At 40.6% G+C, this 24458-nt stretch overlaps 2 protein-coding genes across 2 annotated transcripts in view; one reads left to right on the top strand and one right to left on the bottom strand.

Annotated features, from left to right (window-relative positions):
- Positions 1-14422, bottom strand: part of LOC126284569 (TBC1 domain family member 4) — a 777557-nt gene extending 763135 nt beyond the window's left edge. The window contains exons 1-2 of the mRNA XM_049983582.1: positions 14261-14422; positions 13648-13927 (exon numbers count right to left, since the gene is read on the bottom strand). Of these exons, the coding sequence (XP_049839539.1) occupies positions 13648-13779 (132 nt within the window). The 5' untranslated portion in view covers positions 13780-13927; positions 14261-14422. The remainder of the gene's footprint in view (positions 1-13647; positions 13928-14260) is intronic.
- A 737-nt stretch (positions 14423-15159) lies between these two features.
- On the top strand, positions 15160-16072 carry LOC126284818 (proteasome subunit beta type-3). Its single transcript, XM_049984028.1, has 2 exons — positions 15160-15267; positions 15351-16072. Exon 2 carries the CDS (start codon positions 15365-15367, stop codon positions 15980-15982), a length of 618 nt encoding a protein of 205 aa, XP_049839985.1. The 5' UTR covers positions 15160-15267; positions 15351-15364; the 3' UTR covers positions 15983-16072.
- Positions 16073-24458: the final 8386 nt, after the last annotated feature.

The following is a 24458-nucleotide window of genomic DNA, read 5'->3' as shown; positions in this document are numbered from 1 at the left end:
GGTCATCAGTCCCCTAGAACTAAGAACTACTTAAACCTAACTAACTTAAGGACATCACACACAACCATGCCCGAGGTAGGATTCGAACCTGCGACCGTAGCGGTCGCGCGTTTCCAGACTGATGCGCCTATAACCGCTCGGCCACACCGGCCGGCTAATGATGAGGAAAAGACAGGCAAATCGAATAACAAATGAGGAATTTGTGGCACAACATAAGTACTGAAAAGGGAACGAACCGTTGATATGACGTATCTCGAACCATAACGGAATCGTCAATTTGGTAGTGGAGGGAAGTTTGAGGAGGTAAAAATTCTATAGGGAGACCGTGGTTCGATTACAATCAGCATATTCAAATGGATGTATGTTGCGGTAGTTATTCAGAGGTGAAGAGGCTTGCACGGGATACAGTACTATGGAGAGCTGCATCGAACCAGTCACCCGCCACGCTCTGGTCCGCTAGGTACGTAAGGGAGTTCTTGCCCACACTTTACTGCCCGTTTTCAATCCTTTGATGTGCATAATTTCGATGGATTAATATATGTGTCATCTGCGAAAAACAACTAATTCTGCTTCGTGCGAGTGAAGTGGGGAACTCTTATAAAGGTTTTATTCAGTTCAGTACAACTCGTTTTTTGAGAAAATGTTCGCTACGACATCTTAATTAAAATTTTTACTTAAGGTCTTCATAGTGAAATGGATCCACGAGACATAAGACGACTGGAGCACGTTGCTACGACCAGGCGTCCGAAGACTGCCTAGACACAAAGCCGGTTTCAATGGCGACGCTACAGATAATGGGAGGCAACTTTACTTCTGTTTCACTCAACATCACGTTGCAAGTGACTGTCGGTCACTGGAATGTTCCACTACGACCACGTACTCCTGAAAGTACTCTAACGATTCCCCGATACGATTCTTATCGGGTTTTCAGTAACTTCTTACCCGTATTCGTGTTCATTTACAGTCAGACGTCCGTTTCTCTAATCATAATACACTATGAAGTTTTATCAATATGAAAGCACACTGCAGTCAGTCGAAGGTTCATATCCACGAGAATATTATTGGAATAACGCTACTGTCTTCGGGCCAAAGGCTACTTTGATGCAGATCTCCATGCTGGTTTGTCCTGTGCAAGTCTATCTCTGCATAACTACCGCAACCTATATCCGTTCCAACCTGCTTACTCTATTCATGCCTCCATCTCCCTCTGCAATTTCGACATCCAGCACTTACCTCCACCACCCAACCGATTACACCTTCAGCCAATCCTATTAGTCAAGTTGGGTCATAAATTTTGTTTACCCCCTATTCTATTAAATACCTTCCCATTAGCTATTCGATCCCGCCCTCTTATCTTCAGCTTTCTTGCGCAGCATCTGATTCCAAAAGCTTTTATTCTCTTCTTGTCTGAACTGTTCATCGTCCCTATTTCACTTCCGCACAACGCTAGGATTCCACATAAACCACTTCAGGAAACGCTCAAATTTTATTTGATGTTAAAAAAACTGACCTTTTCAGAAACACTATCCTCTTGTTATTCCCAGTCTGGAATTTATATTCTATATTTTTCAGCCATCGACAATTATTTTGCTGTCCAAATACCAAAACTCTTCTACTACTGTTACAGTCTTTTTCCTATTGTGATTCTTTCACAATCGCCCGATTTAATTCGACTAACTTCATTGCACGTGTTTTACTTCTGTTTATGTTCATCTTGTGTCTTCTTTCCAAGACACACACTGCCAAACTCAGTCGCTGAGAGCTTGGCAGCTGAAGATAATGGTCCGAAACTAGAGGCCCGCTCCGACAGTTTCTACCTCCTATGAAGTTTCAAGTAAATGCGCTCTGCGCTGGAAAGTGAAAATTCATTCCGGACACTATTACTCCGTTCAACTGGCCTCTCAGGTGCTTTGCCGTCTCCGGCAGACTAGAGTGTACTACGAAAATTTTAGTACGCATTAGTGAGACAACACAATAGGAAACACTGCGAAGAATACAATACAATCTCGAGTTGGTGTAAGAAATCGTGATGTTACCAAAAACATTACGTCCACAGAGGGGGGAAAGTTCGCATTTTAGCGGTTATCTTCTCTGTTGTCGCGAACCCTAGAATACGTTGGAGAGGCAAAAACAGGCAATAGAACACATATATCTGATGAATAGAAGCACTTCAACTGGCTTCCGGTTTTTTACTTAATCATATGTAATTTCATAGTGAAAGCGCAATCTTCAGGGTTTACTAGTTTCACCCCTGGGGGAAGCAGTCGCACCTGTAGAACGCCACGTTGTTAAATACACTGAAGATGGCAAAGAAACTATAACACGTGTCTAATACCGTGTAGAGCCCCCGCGAGGACGCAGAAGTGCCGCAACGTGACGTCGCATGCTCTCGACTAACGTCTGAAGTAGTGCTGGAGGGAATTGACACCATGAATCCCGCAGGACTGTCCATAAACCAGTAAGAGTACAAGGTGGTGGAAATCTTTTCTGAACAGCACGCTGCAGGGCATCCCAGATATGCTCAATAATGTTTATGTCTCTGGAGTTTGATGTCCAGCGGAAGTGTTGAAACTAGGAAGAGTGTTCCTGGAGTGACTCTGTAGCAATTCTGGACGTGTGGGGTGTCCCATTGTCGTGCTGGAGTTGCCCAAGTCCGTCGGTGGACATGAATGGATACAGGTGATCAGACAGGATGCTTACGTACGCGTCACCTGTCAGAGTCGTATCTAGACGTAGCAGCCCCCCCCCCCCCCCACAAATCACAGAAACTGCACACGCCCCACACCATTACACAGCCTCCACCAGCTTCAACAGTCCCCTGATGAGGTGCAGGGTCCATGGAATCATCAGGTTGTCTCCGTACCAGTACACGTCCATCCAATCGATACAATTTGAAACGAGATTCATCTGACCAGATAACAATTTTCCGGTCATCAACAGTCCAATGTCGGTGCTGACGGGCCCAGGCGAGGCCAAAGCTTTGTGTCGTGCAGTCATCAAAGGTACACGGTGGGCTTTCGGCTCTGAAAGTCCATATCGATGATGTTTCTTTTGAATGGTTCGCACGCTGACACTATTCGATGGCCCAGCACTGAAATCTGCGGCAGTTTGCGGAAGGGTTGCACTTCTGTTACATTGAAGGATTTTCTTCAGTTCACGACGGTCCCGCTCTTGCACGATGTTTTTCCGGCCGCAGCGATGTCTAAGATTTGAAGTTTTTCCTGATTCCTGATATTCACGGTTTACTCGTGAAATTGTCGTATCGGGAAATTCCCACTTCATCAGTATCTCGAAGATAACTTTTCCTGGTACGCGTACGTACAAAAAAATCTTACTCCTTTAAAGCAAACTATCCTTTCTGAAAAGTGGGAGACATTTAAGTTCGTATCAAATGGAAACACTCGACAAATTCAGCCTCTGGATGTTTGTTTTTTCTGTCCCTTCAAAAGATATCACACTACCTACAGCTGCGCCTTGAAGATAGCCAGTTCCACGATATGCCGTTTCGTATTCGATTGCTTGCCATCTTGATCTATCGGTTTTCAGCACCATTTAACCAATACGATGGTGTATGCGGCCTTTAGGAGTGGATACCTAAGTGAACGTCCTGCGTTTATAACTCCCACGAATTTTGCCTTCGATCTTGACGGTACGAACCTTTGTGATCATTGTGGCGCTCCATTTTCCATTCAGTGTTCATGGTGCAAGTTAATAGTTTGTTTTGAACATTTGTTGGATGTTCACGACGTGCATTTTGTGGAGTGTAGCACACATCCCATGGAAGATTGATCTCTGCGTCTCCCGGACACTCACTTTCGGTCGGATGGGTCATTAGCAGTTAATATTTTCCCTATCACAATAGTTAACACTTTCAAATGAGCCTTACCAAAGACTGAACTTGTGAGCTCTCGGGTAGAATTGCTCAAGAGGAAAACCGCATTGATACGATCCGCTCGGCAGAGCAAAATGGTCGTCACAGGCGAAAGCGGAACTTTGCTAACAACGCACAATACTTTTAAGTTTTTTGCTACATTCCCAACATATTGAGCAGTCTGCGAAATGTCATGACGTGAAGCCGCATGCAGTCAACTTCCTGTAGATATATTTCGGCTGCGCTCCTTCCGGTTAAGTAAGTCGTTCTAATATCGCTGCAGTGCCTGGCGTTTATTTTCGCCGTCTGCAGTAAGCCGCCTGTGACTACAGATACTAACAATGAACGCGAAAATGTTGCATTTTGCAACATGCAACTACGAAATCCGCGGCGTTCAACAGAGTTATTCACGGATGCAGCTGTATTGAGTTTCCTTGTAAGTGAACCAACTGACGAGATATCCACGGCTTGCAGGTTTATGCGGGCAGAAACAGTCATCATAATTAACCAGCCGTGTGCACAACCTCCTTTATAATGAAGTCCCAAAATGTTACGTGGAGGTCAAGATTCCAATGTTATGGTAGATTATGGAATGACCGACAGCAACGCAAAGTTCAGGTGTAGCAAATTAATTGCATTGTAAATATAAGTTAAGAAGTGGGAACAACATTAAGGGCGAAAAACAGCAGAACCCGCGCACTGAGGGTTCAGTGCAAACTGAATTATGCAGAGAGAGAGACAGGTCATCCGTCCCGGGGCTCGAGAATCTCTATGATTTCTGCCTTTTCGATACTGGCAATATACCGGTCCGAAGAATTTCAAGACTGATCAAAATCTCTACAAAACTTCCTGAGACTAACCTGTACATACTAAAAGGAGCGTTCAGGGGAGATAAGTTTATGTATATGCAGAGGGAAGATAAAATGAAAATGTTTTATTTGCTTACTAAAACAAAACAACTTATATTTTTATGTTTCATGCAGTGATATTTTCCTATTATGCTTCTTGACGAATGACGAGTACAATTTAAATTCTAATGCCACAAATATATTTTTCATGTGATATTATCACAATTTAACAATTATCGGATTTTTTTCCCCTTACTTGTACTGTGACACCTTGCTTCTTGCAAATTTCATGATTCCAGGTCAACGACCGAGCGAGCTGGCGTAGTGGTTAGCACACTGGACTCGCATTCGGGAGGACGACGGTTCAATCCCGCGTCCGGCCATCCAGATTTAGGTTTTCCGTGATTTCCCTAAATCGCTCCAGGCAAATGCCGGGATGGTTCCTTTGAAAGGCCACGGCCGACTTCCATCCCCGTCCTTACGTAATCCAAAGAGACCGATGACCTCGCTGCTTGGTCTCTTCCCCCAACCAGGTCAACAGGATGACTGAATTTGTGAATATCACAAATGAGACGTAAATACCCGGATCTTTTGACTGAGTTGAGAAGCTCAGGTGTTTTACAACGCTAAAAGACCGTAGACAACAGTATGAGACAAATTTCAGTTTAATTTGCCTACCCATTCCTGAGAAAAAGAGGCTTACAAGTCGGGACAAACGAACAGATGTATCTGCTAGACTGTATCAGTATCAGTACGTCTGTATTTCAAAACACATAATTTTCATAAACTCTGTAGAGTATGCGCTGTGGCGGCTTCTTCACCTAATACTTCGAATGTACAATGAGTCAGTTTGCACTCAGAAGCAATTATGCAACGTAGTCCAGATACTTTGTATCCTTGTTTGACAAATTCTGTTCCGTTCTACCTAAGAATGCTTTGTAGATATTTTGTAACTATATTACGGAAAGGAAAGTTGCTACTCACCATATAGCGGAGATGATGATGGTTGGTTTGTGGGGAGCTAAACTGCGCGGTCATCAGCACCTGTACAAAGTCCCAATCTCTACAAAGCCCAATTTAGAGACTTTCATGGATGATTATGATGAAGACAACACAAACACCCAGTCCCCGGGCAGAGGAAATCTTCAACCCGGCCGGAAAACGAACCCGGGACCCCGTGATCCAGAGGCAACAACGCATATTGCGGAGACGCTGAGTCGCAGAGAGGCACAAAAAAAAGACTTCTGGTTGGTGAAAAGAGGGTGCAGTCCTGTGTGTGTGTGTGTGTGTGTGTGTGTGTGTGTGTGTGTGTGTTTTCTGTTTCCGACAAAAGGCCTTGTTGGCCGAAAGATGAAATTGTGACGATCTTTTTGTTGTGCATATGTGCATCTTCGCTGTATGGTGAGTAGCAACTTTCCATAATATTGTTACATTCCATCCTGGATTTTCCATTGTTTGATTTTTGTAGATATTTTGTTGAGTTCTACTTTTCTTGTTCGATGATTTTTTGCGACATGCGTTTCATCAATGTTTTTCATTGGTACTCTTTCATATATTTCTCTTGTAAAGCATATGAGAACGACGCAAGGCCGAAGCGCATAAGGCAGTACAAATTTAATGAACATAGCGGTCAAGACTAATGTCAGTTTTTTAGTGCATTATAAATGGCCGCAACTTTTCACAAAGTATTCACGCATTTTGCTGCTGTAAGTTCCGTTTTTCTCGATTGATGTACGGAAACGTAGAGAGCCTAAAGTAATGAGGACTACCACAAAGGAGATTAGCGACAAGCTTATGTTAATTGGGGATCACGAAGTAGCTGAACTGAAGGAATTCTGCTGCCTTGGAAGCAAAACAACAACGGACGAAGGAAGGAGGACATAAAAAGCAGAACGGCACAGACAAAGAGGGCATTCCTGGACAAATGAAGTGTATTAGTATTAAACATAGGTTTAAATGTGAAGAAGAATTTTTCCTGAGAAATGACGTTTCGAGCACATCCCCGTTCATTGTCGCCGCCGTCGGGGAAGACTAAGCACGAATGGATGCCGTTTGTCCACAATATCGTTCTCGCAGTCCACAGCTGTCCTCGGTCACTTCCATTATTACCACCGCGGAGTAAAGGTGTTACGTCCCCTATAACATCGTATAGGGTGGGCGAGAAATGCCCGTACTGCTGTAACCGGTGTTTAGGAAAAAATATTATGCAGGTTTGTAGCTATGTTACTTCTTAGCAATTGTTGGACTCCATTGCTGGAATTCATGTTTACGTATTTTCGCAGCCGCAGTCGTGTTTTAATTCGTAGCCACGGCCGATGTGAGTGGTCATAGTTATAGTATTGAGAGGCTCTGAAGTGTCAAGTGCGTGGGCGCAACGAAAACATACAGGGCAGACAATGAGACAGATTATGGGAGTATTCCAGGAAAGACGTGCTTCGCGCTTTTGGCAGTGTTAAAGACAAAAAGGAGACACGAGAAGAAACGTGTGCCGGAATATCTGCTTCGACTAAACAGCCTCTTATGAAGTCGACGAGTAAACGTACTTCGGAACTGGGTACACCGAGAACTACTGTGCGAAATCGCATGAAAAAAGACTAAGATCAGGCCTTTACGACCGACGTTCATTAAAGAGCTGTGGGACACAGACCGGAATTAGCGCGTTTCACCACGGCGTGATTTGCTAACTCAGTTTCAAAACGCATTGAAAGGGCCAAGATTGCATTTTCAGATCGATGTGCCATTAATTGCAGCTCACTCGCTAGAAATATTGTGGTTTGGGCCAAAGAGAATCCTCATTACACGGAGGAGCTAGAAAGGAAACCGCCTCACATAATCATATGGGCAACGATGACATAACATCATAATCTTGGACCGTACTTTTTTTCAAGGGACTGTGAATGACGAAAATTATTTAGACATGTTACAAACGTGGTTCCCAGCTTGAGCAGACGGTCCTGGCACCGAGCTTGAGGAGACGGTCCGAGCGAGGTGGTGCAGTGGTTAGCACACTGGACTCGCATTTGGGAGGACGACGGTTCAATCCCGTCTCCGGCCATCCTGATTTAGGTTTTCCGTGATTTCCCTAAATCGTTTCATGCAAATGCCGGGATGGTTCCTTTGAAAGGGCACGGCCGATTTCCTTCCCAATCCTTCCCTAACCCGAGCTTGCGCTCCGTCTCTAATGACCTCGTTGTCGACGGGACGTTAAACACCAACCACCACCACCGGTCCTGGCAGAACGCGTACGATTGCAGCAAGGCGGAGCGCTGCGTTACTACGCACTTTCAGTGCACGAGCTTCTAAATGAACATTTTTCAGGATGGTGGATAAATGGTAGTTCATCAGAAGGAAGAACTGCGCAATGCTGATGAGCACGCATTTCGCACTACAACGCTGGACATGCTCAAAAATATTTCAAGAACAACATGGAGGCGTACGGAAAAGCGTTTACAGCATGATGTAGAACATACCAATACATTGGACGCTTAATACTTAAGTCAGCACTAGTGCTAAAACAAATCTAGTCAATTAGCATTCGATAATAGAGGGTATGGGGACTTTTCGCTCACCATTTGTTGCCTCCACCGACCTGCGGCCGTTACACGGTGCATGTATCCAGCAGCCGGACACCATGACGTACCTGGACTCTACGATTGTTAATCATCCGGCGAGGCGACACGTTTTCATTCATTCGCGGTCCAACCTCTGAACTTGTGCTCAATGCAACTACTGCAGCAATTGAACCAGGGGGAAGGGAGGGGCAGAACTATACAATTTCAATCTTTGGTTTGAAACGCGTCACGGCACGTGGCTAACACAAGAAACATCACAGAGGATTAATTGTTATCTATGGTGAATGAGAATTCTGTAATGAATAAAGACGCTGTATTCAAAATTCGAAGAGGAATGGTGTTTGTGACCACAAGCGTGAAACAAAAGAAATTTATTCTACATTTTCGGATCACTATTCCATTCGTGACCATGCCGCAACCTGTGTATCCAGTTTTATGTACAAGGTTCTCGTGTAAGTCTTACAACGCTTTCTGAATATTTATTTTGCAATCCCAAATTTTCCTTTGCCTTTCCTTTTCATGCCTTTTATGAAAATATTAATGAACACGACAAACTGAGCGTTATTTCGGTTTATTTGCGGTGTAAGTAACAAGGACTGGACCCCACGACCCTACGATTACCGTTCTGTATTGTTTTCGTTGCGCCGGCTACTGCCTGCAAAATATACTGACGTGAATGGCGTCATGCCTCGCCCCACCGGAGCTAAAAATGCTGCCTTGTCTCAACGATTGGCCATCTGCAGCTCCTACTTCTGTCACTTCCGTTTCTCATGCACCACAAATTTGGGCGGAATGTGTGAGGGACAGTTGCGATCCCCTTGTTAAGTGTATCGTGTGCGAAAAGCTCGAGTCGAGTGAAATGATCGACGTTTTCAAAATTCTTGTTATCTGCTGCGAAGAGCGCAGTGTTTCAACATGTGGTATTCTTTTACAGATTAAGGCACGTGGCATAGGGCAGTAGTGCCGTGAAACAATTTCACTGCCTTCAATGAAGATAGGAGTGACCTGTAATTTTTCTTTTTACAGCTGTGGGAAACTGTCGATCCTCTACAGCCGAAGGATTTGCGGTATTCTGTAGCGTAGCAAAAATCACCTGTAAATACTGTATGCGATCTGACAGGGATTTTGTCTAGGTCTGGAGCTCTTGAGATTTTGCAACTGCAGCTCCCTTTCAACACCGTAAATATTGGTCGCTATAACAACACGAACCTTCCTGGCCGGTTAAAACTGTGTACCGGATCAGGACTCGGAAAGTTTCAAATCAGCCCACACTCCGCTGTAACTTGACAGTGTCTGTGACACTCATCTTGGCAATAATGCGGCAATTTAATGTGTTTACGTTCCTTTGAGAAGAACTATTTGAAATCTACGATACTGCAGTCTGGGTCGTTGAAAAGTAAGATACAATGTACCTTCGGACATGCATATCCGAAGGAGTACGGCCAATGGTGACTACAGTCGTTATGAACTACATGATATGTATTGGGTGTTGCATGCAGTGTGCTGTTAAGAACACAGGCCGTGCATTATCTTATTTATATGGAGACGACCCGCAGCGACTTCCTAGGGGACTATGAGTCAAGTACGAATGCAGGTTATGATATGGACGACGATATATGGAATTTTTGGTCTAGCCGCGACTCGTGCACCGATAACCAAAGCTGTTAAGACGACCGCTTGCTTAAAGCGATAAATCCAGGTTCTAATCCCTGACCGGCACAAATTTTCATTGGCATTCAATTACACAGCTGCTGGCTCCCAGTAATCGCAGCTGCGAATACATTCCGTGGACTTGAAATCTGTCGCGCTTGCGCTTTGCTATTGTGCATTTCGCTTTCAGTGCCAGCGCACGTTTTTGGAGGGATTTGTTGTTCCTGGTGGCCTCAATGCAATTTATTAATTTTTTGTGTGCAAAGGTCGTTGGTTCATAGACTTCTAGCTAGCACAGTTAAGAAAGTATGCTGTGATTTATCTGTAGAGTTTTGAGTAAATGTGACTTTTTTTCTGGGGTGATTCGTCAGTTTTCGTACTCCACTCTTGTCTAACTTGACCGAGGATCTGCTCTTTATTATCTCTGTCTGTGGATAAATTGAAACTGATTTCCTTGTTTCGTTCGTGTCAACTTGTTCGGTCTCTTCCACATGACAATATTGACTCCAGCGGTAACATTACTGGCATGTCTGTGCGACCACAATCACTTCAGTAGGTGTATATTTTTCAACAAAATTCCAGAACCTCCAAGAGGCACTGTACCTCACGGTGACGCTTACTATTAAAAATCCCGAAAGACACACAGTCCAAGGACAGTCAGGAAATGCCTTACTTCTTCCGCCCATGAAGATCTCGTAAACTTACCTGACAACAAAACTGGGAAATCTGAGCTCACACGGAGGTTTGTGGACAGTAATTTATTCGCGAACGGAGCAGGCAAAGGGGTATCAGTGGTACAGAAACTGCCCTCCGCTACACATCGTCAGACGATTTGCAGAGTACAGATTTAGACTGATGGTACCCTCTACATCTATTCTCCTGTGTGTGGTCTACCAAAGTCACATCCCATTTCCTGTTCCAATCGCGTGTGATTCGCGGGAAGAACGCTTACAAGTAAGCCTTCGTGTGGGCTTTAATCTCTCTGATTTTATCTTCGTGTGCTTTGAGAGATATACGAAGGAGGAAGCAATATTTTTGTTGACTTTTTCTGGAAACTAAGCCTGGCGGAACTTTTTAATAGTCTTGCAGAACGCCTCTCCTGCTGCGCCCACCACTGAAGACAATAGTTGCTTATCTCCGAGACGTTTCCGTGCTTACGAAACGAAACCATAACAAAACGCGCTGCTCTTCTTTGGATGTTTTCAGTTTCTTCAATCCTACCTCGGACGGATCCCACACTGACGAGCAATATTCAAGTACTGGTCGGACGAGGGTTTCGTAAAAACTTCCTGGACTATTTCCTGTGAGTTTCTTCCGATGAATTCCAGTAACGTCTGTCTTACCTGTATTTAGTTTTATGTGGTCGTTTCATTTTAAATCGCTCCATACGCTTACTTAACATTTTATCGAAGTAACTATTTTCAGTAACTGATCTGCAGTCGTATAATAACACAATATTAGGTTTTTTTGTCTATCTATGCGCAGTACGTTACATTTGTTTATGTTGAGGGTCAATTTCCACTCACTGCACCAAGCGACCATTTACCAAGCCTTTTTCCTATTCTCAATATATTGCTTATTCAATAATTCGGGTAGAATCTTCTTAAAGTTAGCAAGTGCAACACACTCTTGCCGGAGAATGCGTGCGTCCGTTGGCACCCAGCTCTAGTGGTCACGTATGTTAGACAGGATAAGTTTTTATAGGGAGGTGCACATTGTTTAACGTGGAATTGACACCTAATACCAAAATTTTTGCACAAATTTTGTGTACAGTATTTTTTGTTTAGTCACTGTGCAAATGTCTAGATAAGAGAGAGATTGACTAACAACACCATTTTACCATTACGTACGATCACTATCAAATTACAGAAAACAAATACAGCTGAATGTGTCAACAATTACTACAATTTCCAATTAGTATGTCAAAGAATACTTTCGAGTGAACGGACGAACGATGTGTCAAAATTTTCATTATTAATTTTAGTGGTTTTTGTACACTTCTCAAACAAAATGTCATTTATTTCCAGACTTTTTCAATACAACCTTACATGTATACCACGAAAAATAGCCTGAGTAAGATCTGCTCTGAGACTACTGGTCTCATAAAACATAACGAACTTTGTAGATTACAAGCTATTAGCTAACCAGCTAAATGAAATCTGAAAATAAAAGCATGACAGACCATGGTTATGGCTGTACCCGTACCTATTTTATGAAAGCAAAACTTAATGCCAAAAAGAACGAAAGCCAGATAGAGATCAGATCCCTTACATCAAAGGATATTCATTATCCTAGCAAGAAACAATTTAGTCAGGAAAGCTTGTCGATAATTAGTATCATTGTACCGATGATAAAATCAAAAACCACGGAAATAAAGAGCATGGGAAATTAAATGCCCAAAATAGTTTGTAACTACATGGCAGTGGGTTGAAGGATTATTAGGAGACCTGGAAACAGATGGGAATGGTGTTAGTTTAAACCTAAGATTCTTTCAATAGGGGAAAAGAGGAATACTAAGAAACAGCAATGCATTGCTGCTGTGTACAATGATTCGCAATTGTAGAGACGAACTGCCTATCTTTCTTCATTTGTTACTATCTTTAATCGTTTCTGCTAGAAGATGACTTCGGCGCCAATGACGGAAAGCTCCGGAGGAAAAAAATAAAAAAGACCTGTAGGAATGAGACGGGGTTATATACTTTTCGCACGTAGAACGCCGACGGAACCACCTCAGATTTCGGAGAGATCTTTAAGCTCACCGTCATTGTACATACCAACCAATCCTGCCTCCCCTGGGTGCTCGACAAGCAACTGTGGGAGTTCGACCTTGCGTAACTCAGGGTCACAGCGGCTCCAGCCGCCGCGCTACAGCTGACTGTGCGCCGGTCCGTTGCCGACATTAATACCCATTTAAAAAGGAAAGATCCAACACATGTTTACCAAAAATAAGGCAAACAACAAAAATGTCATCAACACTAAAAGAAAAACGCGTGGTGACTTGCGACCAATGGAATTTCGTCAGTGTGGCATAAATTGAAAATCATTCAAAACAAATCCAGCTATCCCTCGCTAGAGCAAGAATTCAATGTCAAGTTAATCATTTGTGTGCCAAACGAAAAATTAAAGAACTAAATTATCACAGCAAGCCGTAGATTTGTGTTCGCTCCATCGCGTAAGTCCTCCAGTTTGAAACCATGGACGGATTGTTAACAGTGATTACTGTTATATAGCTCCGTGTTCATAAAAGAAATAGTATAACAAAAAATTCTAGATAATTAGTACAAGTATTTCCGGACTGTGATGTCATACCCTTAAAAATCTTGAAACACTTAGCTAACACAAACGATGATGTGCCATTGTGCCACCTTTCCCGTATCTTAATCACAGAAATTCATTGCAAAGCGACGACAAACTGCTAGCAGTTGCTTTTCGTTTTCAACCTTGACAAGAATAATTTTATTAAGGAAAAATATATTCGAGAACAATCTTAGGGATTTTCGGCAAACAGATATAAGATGGGATACATGGTATGACAAGAGTGCTTCTTCCATCGACATGTGCGTTCGCACCGAGTAAATATCCATTTCATATTTGAGAAAATAAAACCGATTGGCACTGAGTACATGGTAACAATTTTCATGCTATTATATATAATCAACAGAAAATATCAAAAGCTCCCTTCCTGGCCAGTAGAACTGTACCTTACCTTTTCGGAGAAACCGCGTTTCTTGATTTCTGCAATAACCCATCGCACCATAGGTCTTGAAAATCGTTTGTCTATTTGAGTGCTTCCTAAATATTCCACTACGTACAACTTCGTATCAATTTCTCCTGCCATTTTGCATTCACGATACGTGAGAATTACAGTATAAACACACAACGGAGTCGGCAATACAATTCACTTCACAAACACAATTCACTCCACTTCTTGCAGATATAGAAAATTAATCTCTTAATTCTTTCGTCCGTCTCGAAGTTTTCATTATCTGCAAAGAGATATGCACCATTATTACGAATATATTGTTTAACAATATTTAAGGAAGGAGGGAAAAAAATTTTACTTATTCAGAAAAGAATCCTTGCGCCATGCAAAAAATTTGTTGTTTCTTTTGACTATACATCAGTAAATACAGACAAGGCAATAGGAAACGAGATTAACAGTTCCAATACGTATAGCACTGATATAAAACTGTAAGGAAGATTATACGTTTGTTTACAGTAGCCTCAAACACCACGTTGTTTACAACCACGCCAACAGCTGAGCAAGCTACTTGTCGGAGGAAACCTGTGACTCAAAAAGAACAGTAAGAAAGCTTTACCTGCATGTCTAACACGCTTCAGAACTGCAGAATGCCTGCATTATGTCAGTCTTTCGCTTTCCGTTATCTTATGCTCACGTATATTTCACTGGACAAACGTTTTCCTTACTTACAGCACTTTCCCATTTCAAACTGACACTCTCGTGGCCGAAACAAAGTAGTTTTATATGGCAACAGAGAGAAGGCGGTGCCACCTAGCGGCCGCTCACAGAAACATGCTACGCAGTAAACGCGCGACTCTGTTCTTGAAAAGTCCGCTTCACACACAAAATATATCACTGGACCACAGAACTATATCTTTGTTTTCGCAAACGACGATTATCCATTGCAATTATCCATGCTTCAGCTACTGATTATCGAGTCGAAAAGCGGACATGGAAACATTATAGTCCAGATTTCCTTCGTGTGGCCGATACGATACGTAAGGCTAAACTTGTCATATAATAGTTTTACTATAGTAGCTTGATGGTGATCTACCAGTAAAATAAATTATTTACGAAGCCTACAGAGAGTGACTGATTTTTTAATGTGTGGTGAAGGACAAAGGAAAGAATTGGCAGTGGCCGCTGTTGTTACCAATGATTCAATTGTATTTTTAATTTAACTTTAGTTTAGGAAGTTTAACGATTAAATTGCTTGCAGGAAATATAAAGTTATTATAAACTGTATTCAGTTATCTTCACCCGAAAATAAACAGAGGATTAACGTGAGAATTTTCGGAGCAGATTTTCTGTCGTTAGCTAAACTGATTATTGTTCTGAACGTATATTTACGTAACTGTTGTACATCTGAGGGATAAATTCGCAACATGGTTGCGAGGAATATGAAATTAATTTTAAAAAAAATGATCCGTCATTGCAATTTAATGGCTGTCAAACTGGAGTTTCTGCTAGGTATGATCTTTGCAACATCGAATATGTATACACTCTGGATGAAACTGCAGCATTACAAGTGAATATATACAAGTTGTTTGTTTCTCGTGTTGGAGCCTGTTTGTGTCATTTGAGGTCGGTAAATGAGACGTTTTTGTAACATAACGTTGTATTTTGATTGTGTAGTGTCTTATTAATTGTGTCGTTCTTTATTACAGCCAGTTCCGCCGAAATGTCTGTACTTGCCTATAACGGTGGGGCGATTATCGCAATGAAAGGTAAAGACTGTGTAGCTATAGCATCTGATAAAAGATTTGGAATTCAAGCTCAGACAGTGTCAACGGACTTCAAGAAGATATTTGAGATGGGACCACATTTATATATGGCTTTGCCAGGTTTAGCTTCAGACACGCAAACCGTGCATCAGAAGCTGAAGTTTCGCCTTAACCTCTACGAGCTGAAAGAAAACAGGAATATCCATCCTAAAACATTTGCAGCAATGGTTTCGAATTTACTTTATGAGAAAAGATTTGGCCCTTTCTTTGTCGAACCTGTAATTGCGGGTTTAGATCCTAAAACGTTTGAGCCATTTGTTTGTAACATGGACCTCATAGGTTGCCAAAATATCCCAGAAGATTTTGTAGTCGGCGGAACTTGTACTGAACAACTCTATGGAATGTGTGAAGCTCTGTGGCGACCTGACCTAGGTCCGGATGAGCTCTTCGAAGCCATATCGCAAGCTTTGTTGAATGCTGTTGACAGAGATGCAATTTCCGGATGGGGAGCAGTTGTGTACATCATTGAAAAAAACAAAGTCACCGTAAAGCAGCTGAAAACAAGAATGGACTAAGTGGAGAGCTAGTGCGACTAATGTGTGTGTGTTGGAGATTGGTGCATTACATTGTTTATAAAGAAAGAAATAAAGCTGTGTTTCCTTAAATTCATGTTTTTTTGTAAATTTGGCCTTCACAATAGGTATGTTCTCTTCTTTTCTCTCCACAGTTTAAGTACTGACACTATTGTCTAGAAAGTGCCATGATGCCTCCCCCTTTTCACTCTCTTACTATTCTACCTTTTCATAGTCTTTTGATGTGTTAAGGTTTATTTACGTATTAATACAGTATAAGTAATATATATATATATATATATATATAACGAGAATAAACATAATTAATGGACATATGGGGGGGGGGGAGGTACTTAATATTGTAGAAGTGTGGAAACTGAATTATGATGTAATGTAGGTATTAGTTGCTTTCTGGAAAGCTGTTATAAGTAACATGAATTGTTCTGGGAATTTTGGAGGTGTGTGATAGCTGTATAAAGAGAGGTGAGTAGCGAACCATTATTGCACATGATTCTCTAATGATATGTTTTAGGTTCACAGAAAAGATGATTCAATTTTTTGAACTCGTATTATATTGACCAACATGGTCAGCTTCAGCAAGTATGTCAAAGGGTAGTCTTAAAGTGTGGTCACTGCATGAACTACAGTTATAGTGCTGGAAGATATTTTTGCCCACTACATGCACTTCAGTTATAGTGCTGAAAGATGTTTTTGCCCTGCCACTGTTTTTGACCAAGGTCAGATCCCAGTGCTGCATGTTCCCTTTTATCCATGGTTGCTTTTCCTGCATATCTGCAATGTACATCCCCTCAGTTTTCTAAATGATGTGGCTAACTTATTGATTTGAGTACTGCTCACAGGTTTTGATAAAATGGAAACTTCCATCACTGTTACACAGTTTGCTATAATTCTTATTGTAAGTTTCTAATTATGATATCCTGGTAACTTGAATTTCAGACGACCGATTTTCTTGCATCTTATTTCTTGATTGTGCTCCAAAGATTATATTACGATAGTTTGCTTGGCTCTTTCATTTAGGTTTTCTGGCACATATCATCTTACACTATTCTGATTGTCTGTCTCACTAGTGTCATTAATTGGTGTGGGCTGTGATGTATCCCTAGGTTTCGATAACTAGATTGTATACGGCCATAGATAACAGCTCATTTGTTTTTGTTTATAGAAGTGAAATGGATTGGATGCTGTCCTATAAGAGTCTAGTGATTTTTCTAGAGATGAAACCATTAGAGATCTAAAAGAAGTCATTTCTTGGTCTTGATGCCTCTTTAAAAGGCAATTAGGTTTTTGGCCACAATGCCTACTTGTTTCTTTTGTTTGTGTATGAATACCCATTCATTTGGATTTTTTAAGATAATACCACTGTTCTACAAGGCTTTCCTAGTCTAGTATTGTGTAAACTATCACATAAAGCAAAAAAATTAGTAATGTCATAATACAGCTGAACTTCTGGTTAAAGAGGAATGTTTGATGTATGAGTCAGTAGCATTGGCCAGCAATGTAGGAAACATGCCAAACATCATAAACCACGTTGTCACTAGTGGTGGTATTTTCGAATTGACTAAGCTATGGAGCAGCTATTCACCATAATCAGGTTTCACAGTTTCATGTCTGTTGGTTTCATCAGTCACAACCAAACTTTCAACTTCCAGTGCAATCTAGACCTCAGGCGAAGCTACAGATCAATCTGTCTCCACAACGTCCCCCTCCCCCAATTTGTTGCCTTTGCCAACTGTCACAAAACTGTGACAGGTGCACCCCAAAATCTGAACATCACAGCAATCATTACCATTACATCATTTGTCGAAGCCTCATTATCAGATATTCCTATTGACATGAACCCTCTCCACATTAATTTATGTCAAATCCAAAAAGAAGGATGGCTGTCTATCTTGAGTGTGTTTGTTAAGAGGAATGTTGAAAAGGTACATATAGGAGTAAGATCTACTTAGAAAAGTGAGGCATTATGTGTTCTGAGGCACTTAATTTGTTTTCTGATTTTCTCAAAATTTAATAAGTTAATATTAGATATGATGTGAAACATCATTTTTGTGTAGTTTGAGACCAGTCACAACCAAACTGTCAACTTCCAGTGCAACCTAGACCTCAAGCTAAGCTACAGATTTCTGTGATGAGTTTGAGCAGACTAAACAATCCAGTCCTCTCTCTGTCTTTCTCTATCAGATATAAGATGGTACGTCTAACTGAAGAGAACTGAGTGAGTGTCGTTCTCTGTGCGGACAAGAAGTTCAGCTCATGAAAATGGAAGGAGGTTAATATTTATGTATCCTGGATGGTGGATACGATGTAATGGTGTAAAATATGTTGTATTTTCATTGTGTGCTGTAGCATGTCAGAGGTGTTTCTTATTAATGTGTGTTAATTTTGTAACAATCCCTGTTTAGTGATCTCCAATTAATCCTTTACTGTGTAAAATATATTAATTTAACAGCCATAAGTGTCTTTAGGTTTCCCTTTTATATCCTTAGGCAATTTATTGTGATTTTTTTTTTTTTTTTTCTGGAGAGAAGATAGTGTTTCATATTTTTTGTTCAATTTTCCCCCTGTAAAAATAACTTGGGTTTGGCCTCTACATCCACATCTGTACTATGCAAACCACTGTGAAATGCATAGGAAATGGTATGTCCCATTGTGCCAGTTATTATGGTTCCATTCACATTGGAATGTGGGAAAAACAATTGTTTAAATGCGTCCGTGCATGTGGTAACTTATTTTACCCTCATAATCCCTGTGGGAGTAATATGTAGGGGGTTGTAGTATATTCGGAGTCATCATTTGAAGCCTGTTCTTTAAACTTCAACAGTAGACTTTCTCGAAGTAGTTTCTTCGGGTCGACCAAAGCGTTTGATCCCACCTTCGGCTTTGACTCGTGACGTAAGGCTGTTGTGATGTGTGATGTCATGACGGCGTGGAGTTTGGTTTGTGAGTGTGGTGTGTTTGTAGGTGTCATTGTGTTGCAGTTTGTGGCGTCCTCTGGTGGTGTGTTTAGGGGTTTCATGTTGTGTGGTGTAATGGCTTCAGTTTGGTCTTACTGATTATAGTGGCTGGTTCGCGTTTCGGCTGTGTTTCGAGCAGAATTGGTTTCAGTGAGTTAATGATTTAGTGGTTTTGTGCACAAGTTATTGTAGTGCTGTTCGCTGTATGTCGTGTGTTAATTTGAGTAAATGAATTTGATGCTGTTTTTGTTAGGTATGGATATGAAGGATAAAATCAATAGTATTTGCTTGAATGCAATGATGGGTGCGACTCTGTTGGAGCTCATTAAATTTTTGCAGTTGTTTGGTTTGACAGCGGAGGTGGTGCCTAGTGCTCTTGTTTGTGGGTATGAAATGTGATTGGCCAAAGTCCTGGTGTCTCGGACCAGGATGATCGGTGGCACTTGATACGTCGCAGTTCCTGGTTTGAGAAGTCTAGGTTGGGCATGCGCAATATTATGTTGATGACGTATTACTTTTGTTATAGATCCTCACATAGTTTTTGCGCGCATGATACTGGCGTGAGTGAGAGGAGTGTGCTTGACTGGTTTTCGTTTTGTGGTGGGGTATGTTCAGAGTTTGTTAAGTACAGGGGTAAGTTGGGTGGGCCTGAGGTTGTGGTGGAGGTGGACGAGTCACAGCGTAGGAAAAGGAAGAATGGCAGGGGTAAGTCTGTTGTTGGTCTCTGGGTGTGGAGGGCTGTTGTACCGGGAGGGGGGGGGGGGGGGTGTTCAGAATGTGTTTTCAGGGTTGTGGAGGGCAGCATAAGGCGGAATTAGTGGGGTTAATTGAAGAGTTCATAGAACCGGATGCCACTGTATTTTCAGATGCTTTTTCTTCTTATGGGGGTTTGGGTGGGAGGGGATACAGTCATTTAGTTGGGAGTGTGTTGGTTTGTGATTTAGTTGTGGAGGATCTATTTTGTTGAAGTTTTTGTTGAGTTGTAGTATGTGATTGAGATTTTTTTTAAATTTTGCTTTGGTTTTGTTTATGGCTATTTTATTTGTGGGGGGGGGGGGGGGGTTGGGATTGGGGTAGTGTGGTGTGTGGTTGGTGGTGTGGTGTGGTGTGGGTCTGTTTTGGTTGTGTATTTTTTCGTTAGTCTGTGATTTTTGTGTGTGTGTGCGCGCTGTTGTGTTGGCTGACCCAGTTTGCGGCGCTGGAACTTTGTTGTGGTAAGTTTTTATTTTTCTTGTTCTTAGTGTATTTGTTGTGTGTTGGGGTCGAGGGAAGTGTTCCATTACAGTGTGTGGTCGTGGCAGTGGGTGTTCCGTATCGGGAGTTGGTGTTGAGCTGTACAGGTCAAGGGAAGTGTTCAATTCCAATTTGTGGTCGTGGCTGTGCATAGTCCGGTATCGGGAGCTGCTGTTGAGCTATATAGGCCAAGGGAAGTGTCCAATTCCAGAGGGTATTGTATTTAGTGGAATTTGGGGCGTCATGTGTTGTCGTGGTGTATGGTCGTTTGCGCCATATTTGTGGCGTCATGGGTCAAAGCAGAGGGGTGGAATCGGATGCCGCCAGTTCAGTGCTGGTAAACCTCAGTGATACTCTCCTAAGAATCAGACAAACCTTTGACCGTTTGTGTCACCTTTCCCTGTATTCGTTCAATATCCCCTACTAATCTTCTTTTATATGAGTCCCCCTCACCTGAGCAATATTCTAGGATGCATGATATGAATGACTTGTAAGCAACCTCCTTTGCTTTTCCCTAGTATTCTACCAATAAACTAAAGTCTGAAATGTGTTTTACCCACGAATGAGCATAGGTAATCATTCCACTTCATGTCTCTTCAAAGTGTTACACCCAAGTATTTGTATTAGTATACAGATTCCAACTGTGACTCACTAATATTATATTCATAGGGTAGAGTGTTCTTTCATTTTTTGAAGTGCACAATTTTTCGTTTTGAACATATAAAGCAAGTTGCTAATCATTACACCACTTTGAAATCTTATCAGTGTTGAATATTTGTGCAGTTTCATTCAAACTGTATGTACTTCATTGTAGATTATCTGCTAAATGCGTAGGTTACTATTAATATTGTCTGCAGTATCATTAATATACAAGAGCCGAACAAGCTTTGCTAGGGAAAAACTGAATTTAGATTATATTAGGTGAGATTAAATTAATTATTCATTCCATAGACCCATAAGAGGGAATCCTCCTGGGTGTGGAACATGTCATATAAACACATTACACAAATGTAATTAGAAAAACTTGAGTTTCATTAATTTTAATGATTCTCAGTAAAATTATGTGCATGAATTAAATTTAAAAATTTAATATTTACAGATTTAATACTTATATCTGCTTTCATTAAATCCATCATTCAGACATTTGCTAGTTTCTTGGCTATTATAACCAAGTATTGTCCAAAATTAAAGTATAAAAATATTATGGAACTTCATAACAAATAAAACATTTTATTTTAATACAATTTCACAAAATTTTGCTTACTGTTTTAATTACAGCCAATAAATTGTGGTTACCTCTGTTAACCATCACCCATAATACTCGCTAATTTTTTATTTGTTGACAGGTTTTGAGAGGTAAAATGAAACAGATTTCTCAGCAAATTATATACCCAACCAGCTGACATGTATATTGTTATTGAGAATCAAATATCTGAAAGCAAGTTTTGCCTTTTCTTGGACAAAGAGGCACATTACATGTTGAACACATCCACAATGTTCTAAAAGGAACAGCATGTGTGCAGCATACTGCACAAATTCTAGATGTACCCTATTTTGGCTGATGTGCTACCCTCCAATCTGATTTATTTATCCACAAATGACATGTTTACTAAGAATTTCTATATTTACAGACCATGATGCTGTGGACTACAAGACACACATTAATTTTAAAGCAATTAAAAAAAAAACATTTTTATTATTAGATTGCAAAGCCAAGCTAAAAACCTTCTTAGTTTATAAACCTGAACTGACCTTTAAAACCCCTGGACATCATCATCTGAACCACCTCCTCCTCCTCCTCCTCCTCCTCCTCCTCCTCCTCATCATCATCATCATCATCATCATCATCATCATCATCATCATCAGCAGCAGCAGCAGCAGCAGCAGCAGCATCATCGTCGTCCTCTTCATCATATGAATACCTTTTATCTTTTCCATTGCAAAACCAGCTACTAAAGTATGTATTTTACTGTTACTGATAACACAAATCAATTTCAATTCAAGTTCACTGGCACCATTGACTGCAATGACACAGCATAGACTAGACAGTGTTCTGGGTATATGATGGTGAGGTGTGAGGGAGACAATTTTAGCAGCTTGTGAATCACTGCAAATTATGTTCATCACATTGGTGCACTGCTGCTGCCAGTTGAATCCAATGTTGCCAGATGTACAGGTTTCCTGTAGCATTGAATATGTGGCCATTTTTAAGACAGGTGGCAGTTTTAAACTAAAACACTGAACATTCTTACGTTAATTTTGGAGGCAATTTTTAAAGGAAAAAAATGGGTCGTATGGTCTGTAAAATATGGTACGCTCTTCGTTTATGACTTGCTCCACTGCTGTGGATAATTGCTTTCGCAAATAGTCATTTAGTTTTGCGATCATGCCCACAGCCTCCTTTTAGGCAATCAGAATTGTCAACGCAATTCGTGCTCCTTGTATGCTCACTCAACACCCAAGGACTAGGGATAGTATTTTATTTCTAAATATCTGGCATTTTTTGGCATTTGTTTGATCTCCGTAATAATGTATTGCTCATTTACTACAATAATGTCATAACTTGAAAAATCATGATTTTTCAGGATATGCCTTTGAAGTTTAGAAACAAATGTAATTTTTTGAAATTATAATATCAAACCAACAAATTGCGACAATCTGAAGTAACATCTTGTTATGATATGGATGTAAATTACAAGCTGAAATATATACTACACAATTATCCATAATTTTTCCAAACTGTTCACTTTCACTTGTGACAGTGTTGCTGCTAAAATCAGTTTTATTGCTTTATGTAAGTGGAATTGTGATGTTACTGTTAATGACAAAAAGTGTAATTACCCAATGTCTAACACAAATTTGCTCTTATGACAGTATTAGTTTTTGTTGCAAATGTCAATAAAAACAGAAAACATGTTGAAAAGAAAAAGGGATTAAAGTAGTAATTATCACATTCATAGCATACATTATTTATTTGAACAAATTGTACAAAAATTAATTGAAACACAAAAAATATAATTTACAGCTGCTCATAGAATGGTGCATAAAATTTAGTTATGTGGTTTTTCTGGATTAATTCAAGCAGGTCTTGCTTCTTGTTGGTTGCTGTTTGAGGTTCTGTATAAAACCTTGTGTCATTGTAATATGGTCCATCCTCTTTTTCGTTCTGGTGATATTATTTATAACATTGAAGTTCTCATCCTCATATGATCTTTGAAGAAAAGTGTAGTTGGTGATTTGCTTTCCACTCTGAGAACTTTTGCTGTCGCTGTTTTCACCTGTGTCATATTCAGAGGCCACATTTCAATTGCTAAAGCTTTAATATCCAAAAAAATCTTCAAAGTGCAGTTCTGTAACATTGAATAATTTTCCAGTTTTTTTAGCACCACAGATAGCAGCAATGAATGACTCTGGCAAGTACATTGGACCGCCCTTCAGCTGTTGTTTCACTTGGTGGTCTAGTAACTAGTGTGCAGAATCTCCCTCTTTTTGCATGTGGCCTTTGGTCAGGTATTTGTGGGTTATGCTTTTTATGTTGAGATGAGATATAGCATAGAGGTAAAAACCAACCATGAACTTATCTTTTTGCTGCCCCACACAATTATCAGAATAAAAAATGAAGTCTCAATTGCATGAAGCAGCTCTTCTATTCAAAAATCAAGAATGCAGGAGCCCAATTCATTAATTCCTCTGTGTCTAATGGATTCAACACATTCATGTTCATTAGTCTTGAGATCATAAATTGTAAAATTAAATACATTTAATTTAGACTTGTAATGAAAAACTGAGACATCGCCCTTGGGAATTTGCAGAACTGCTTGTAAATCATATGCCACTACAGCAGCATTCGATTCCTCCTTATTGTAATTTTCTGTTCTGCACATTTCTTTCCCCAATACATGCTGATCATAATATTCTCTTCTCATTTTCACGCCCCTCAGTATTATCATAGGCACAGCACATTTCATATAAGTCTTCTTTGGGGTATAAAAATGAAATGTTAAAATCTTCTGCAATATCTGTTAAAACATTACATAGTTGACAGATGGGATATTTTTTTCTTTGCAGTCAGCTCTATAGTCTCTGTGAATGTCCGCAATCGTTTTGCTTCCATCAGTAAGATGTTAACTGGTGTTGGCAAGATTACAGTGACTTTCGATTTTTGGAATTTTATCGATAAAGTTTTTAACACCCTCCTGTAAATTTTCTTCAACTTTACTGTGTTTGCCTTGTTTTTCTCAGAACATTCATTTTTCCTGTACTGCTCTAAT

This window comes from Schistocerca gregaria, chromosome 8 (genome assembly GCF_023897955.1).
Source record: "Schistocerca gregaria isolate iqSchGreg1 chromosome 8, iqSchGreg1.2, whole genome shotgun sequence".
Taxonomy (NCBI): domain Eukaryota; kingdom Metazoa; phylum Arthropoda; class Insecta; order Orthoptera; family Acrididae; genus Schistocerca; species Schistocerca gregaria.
This window is presented reverse-complemented; position numbering and strand designations above follow the sequence as displayed.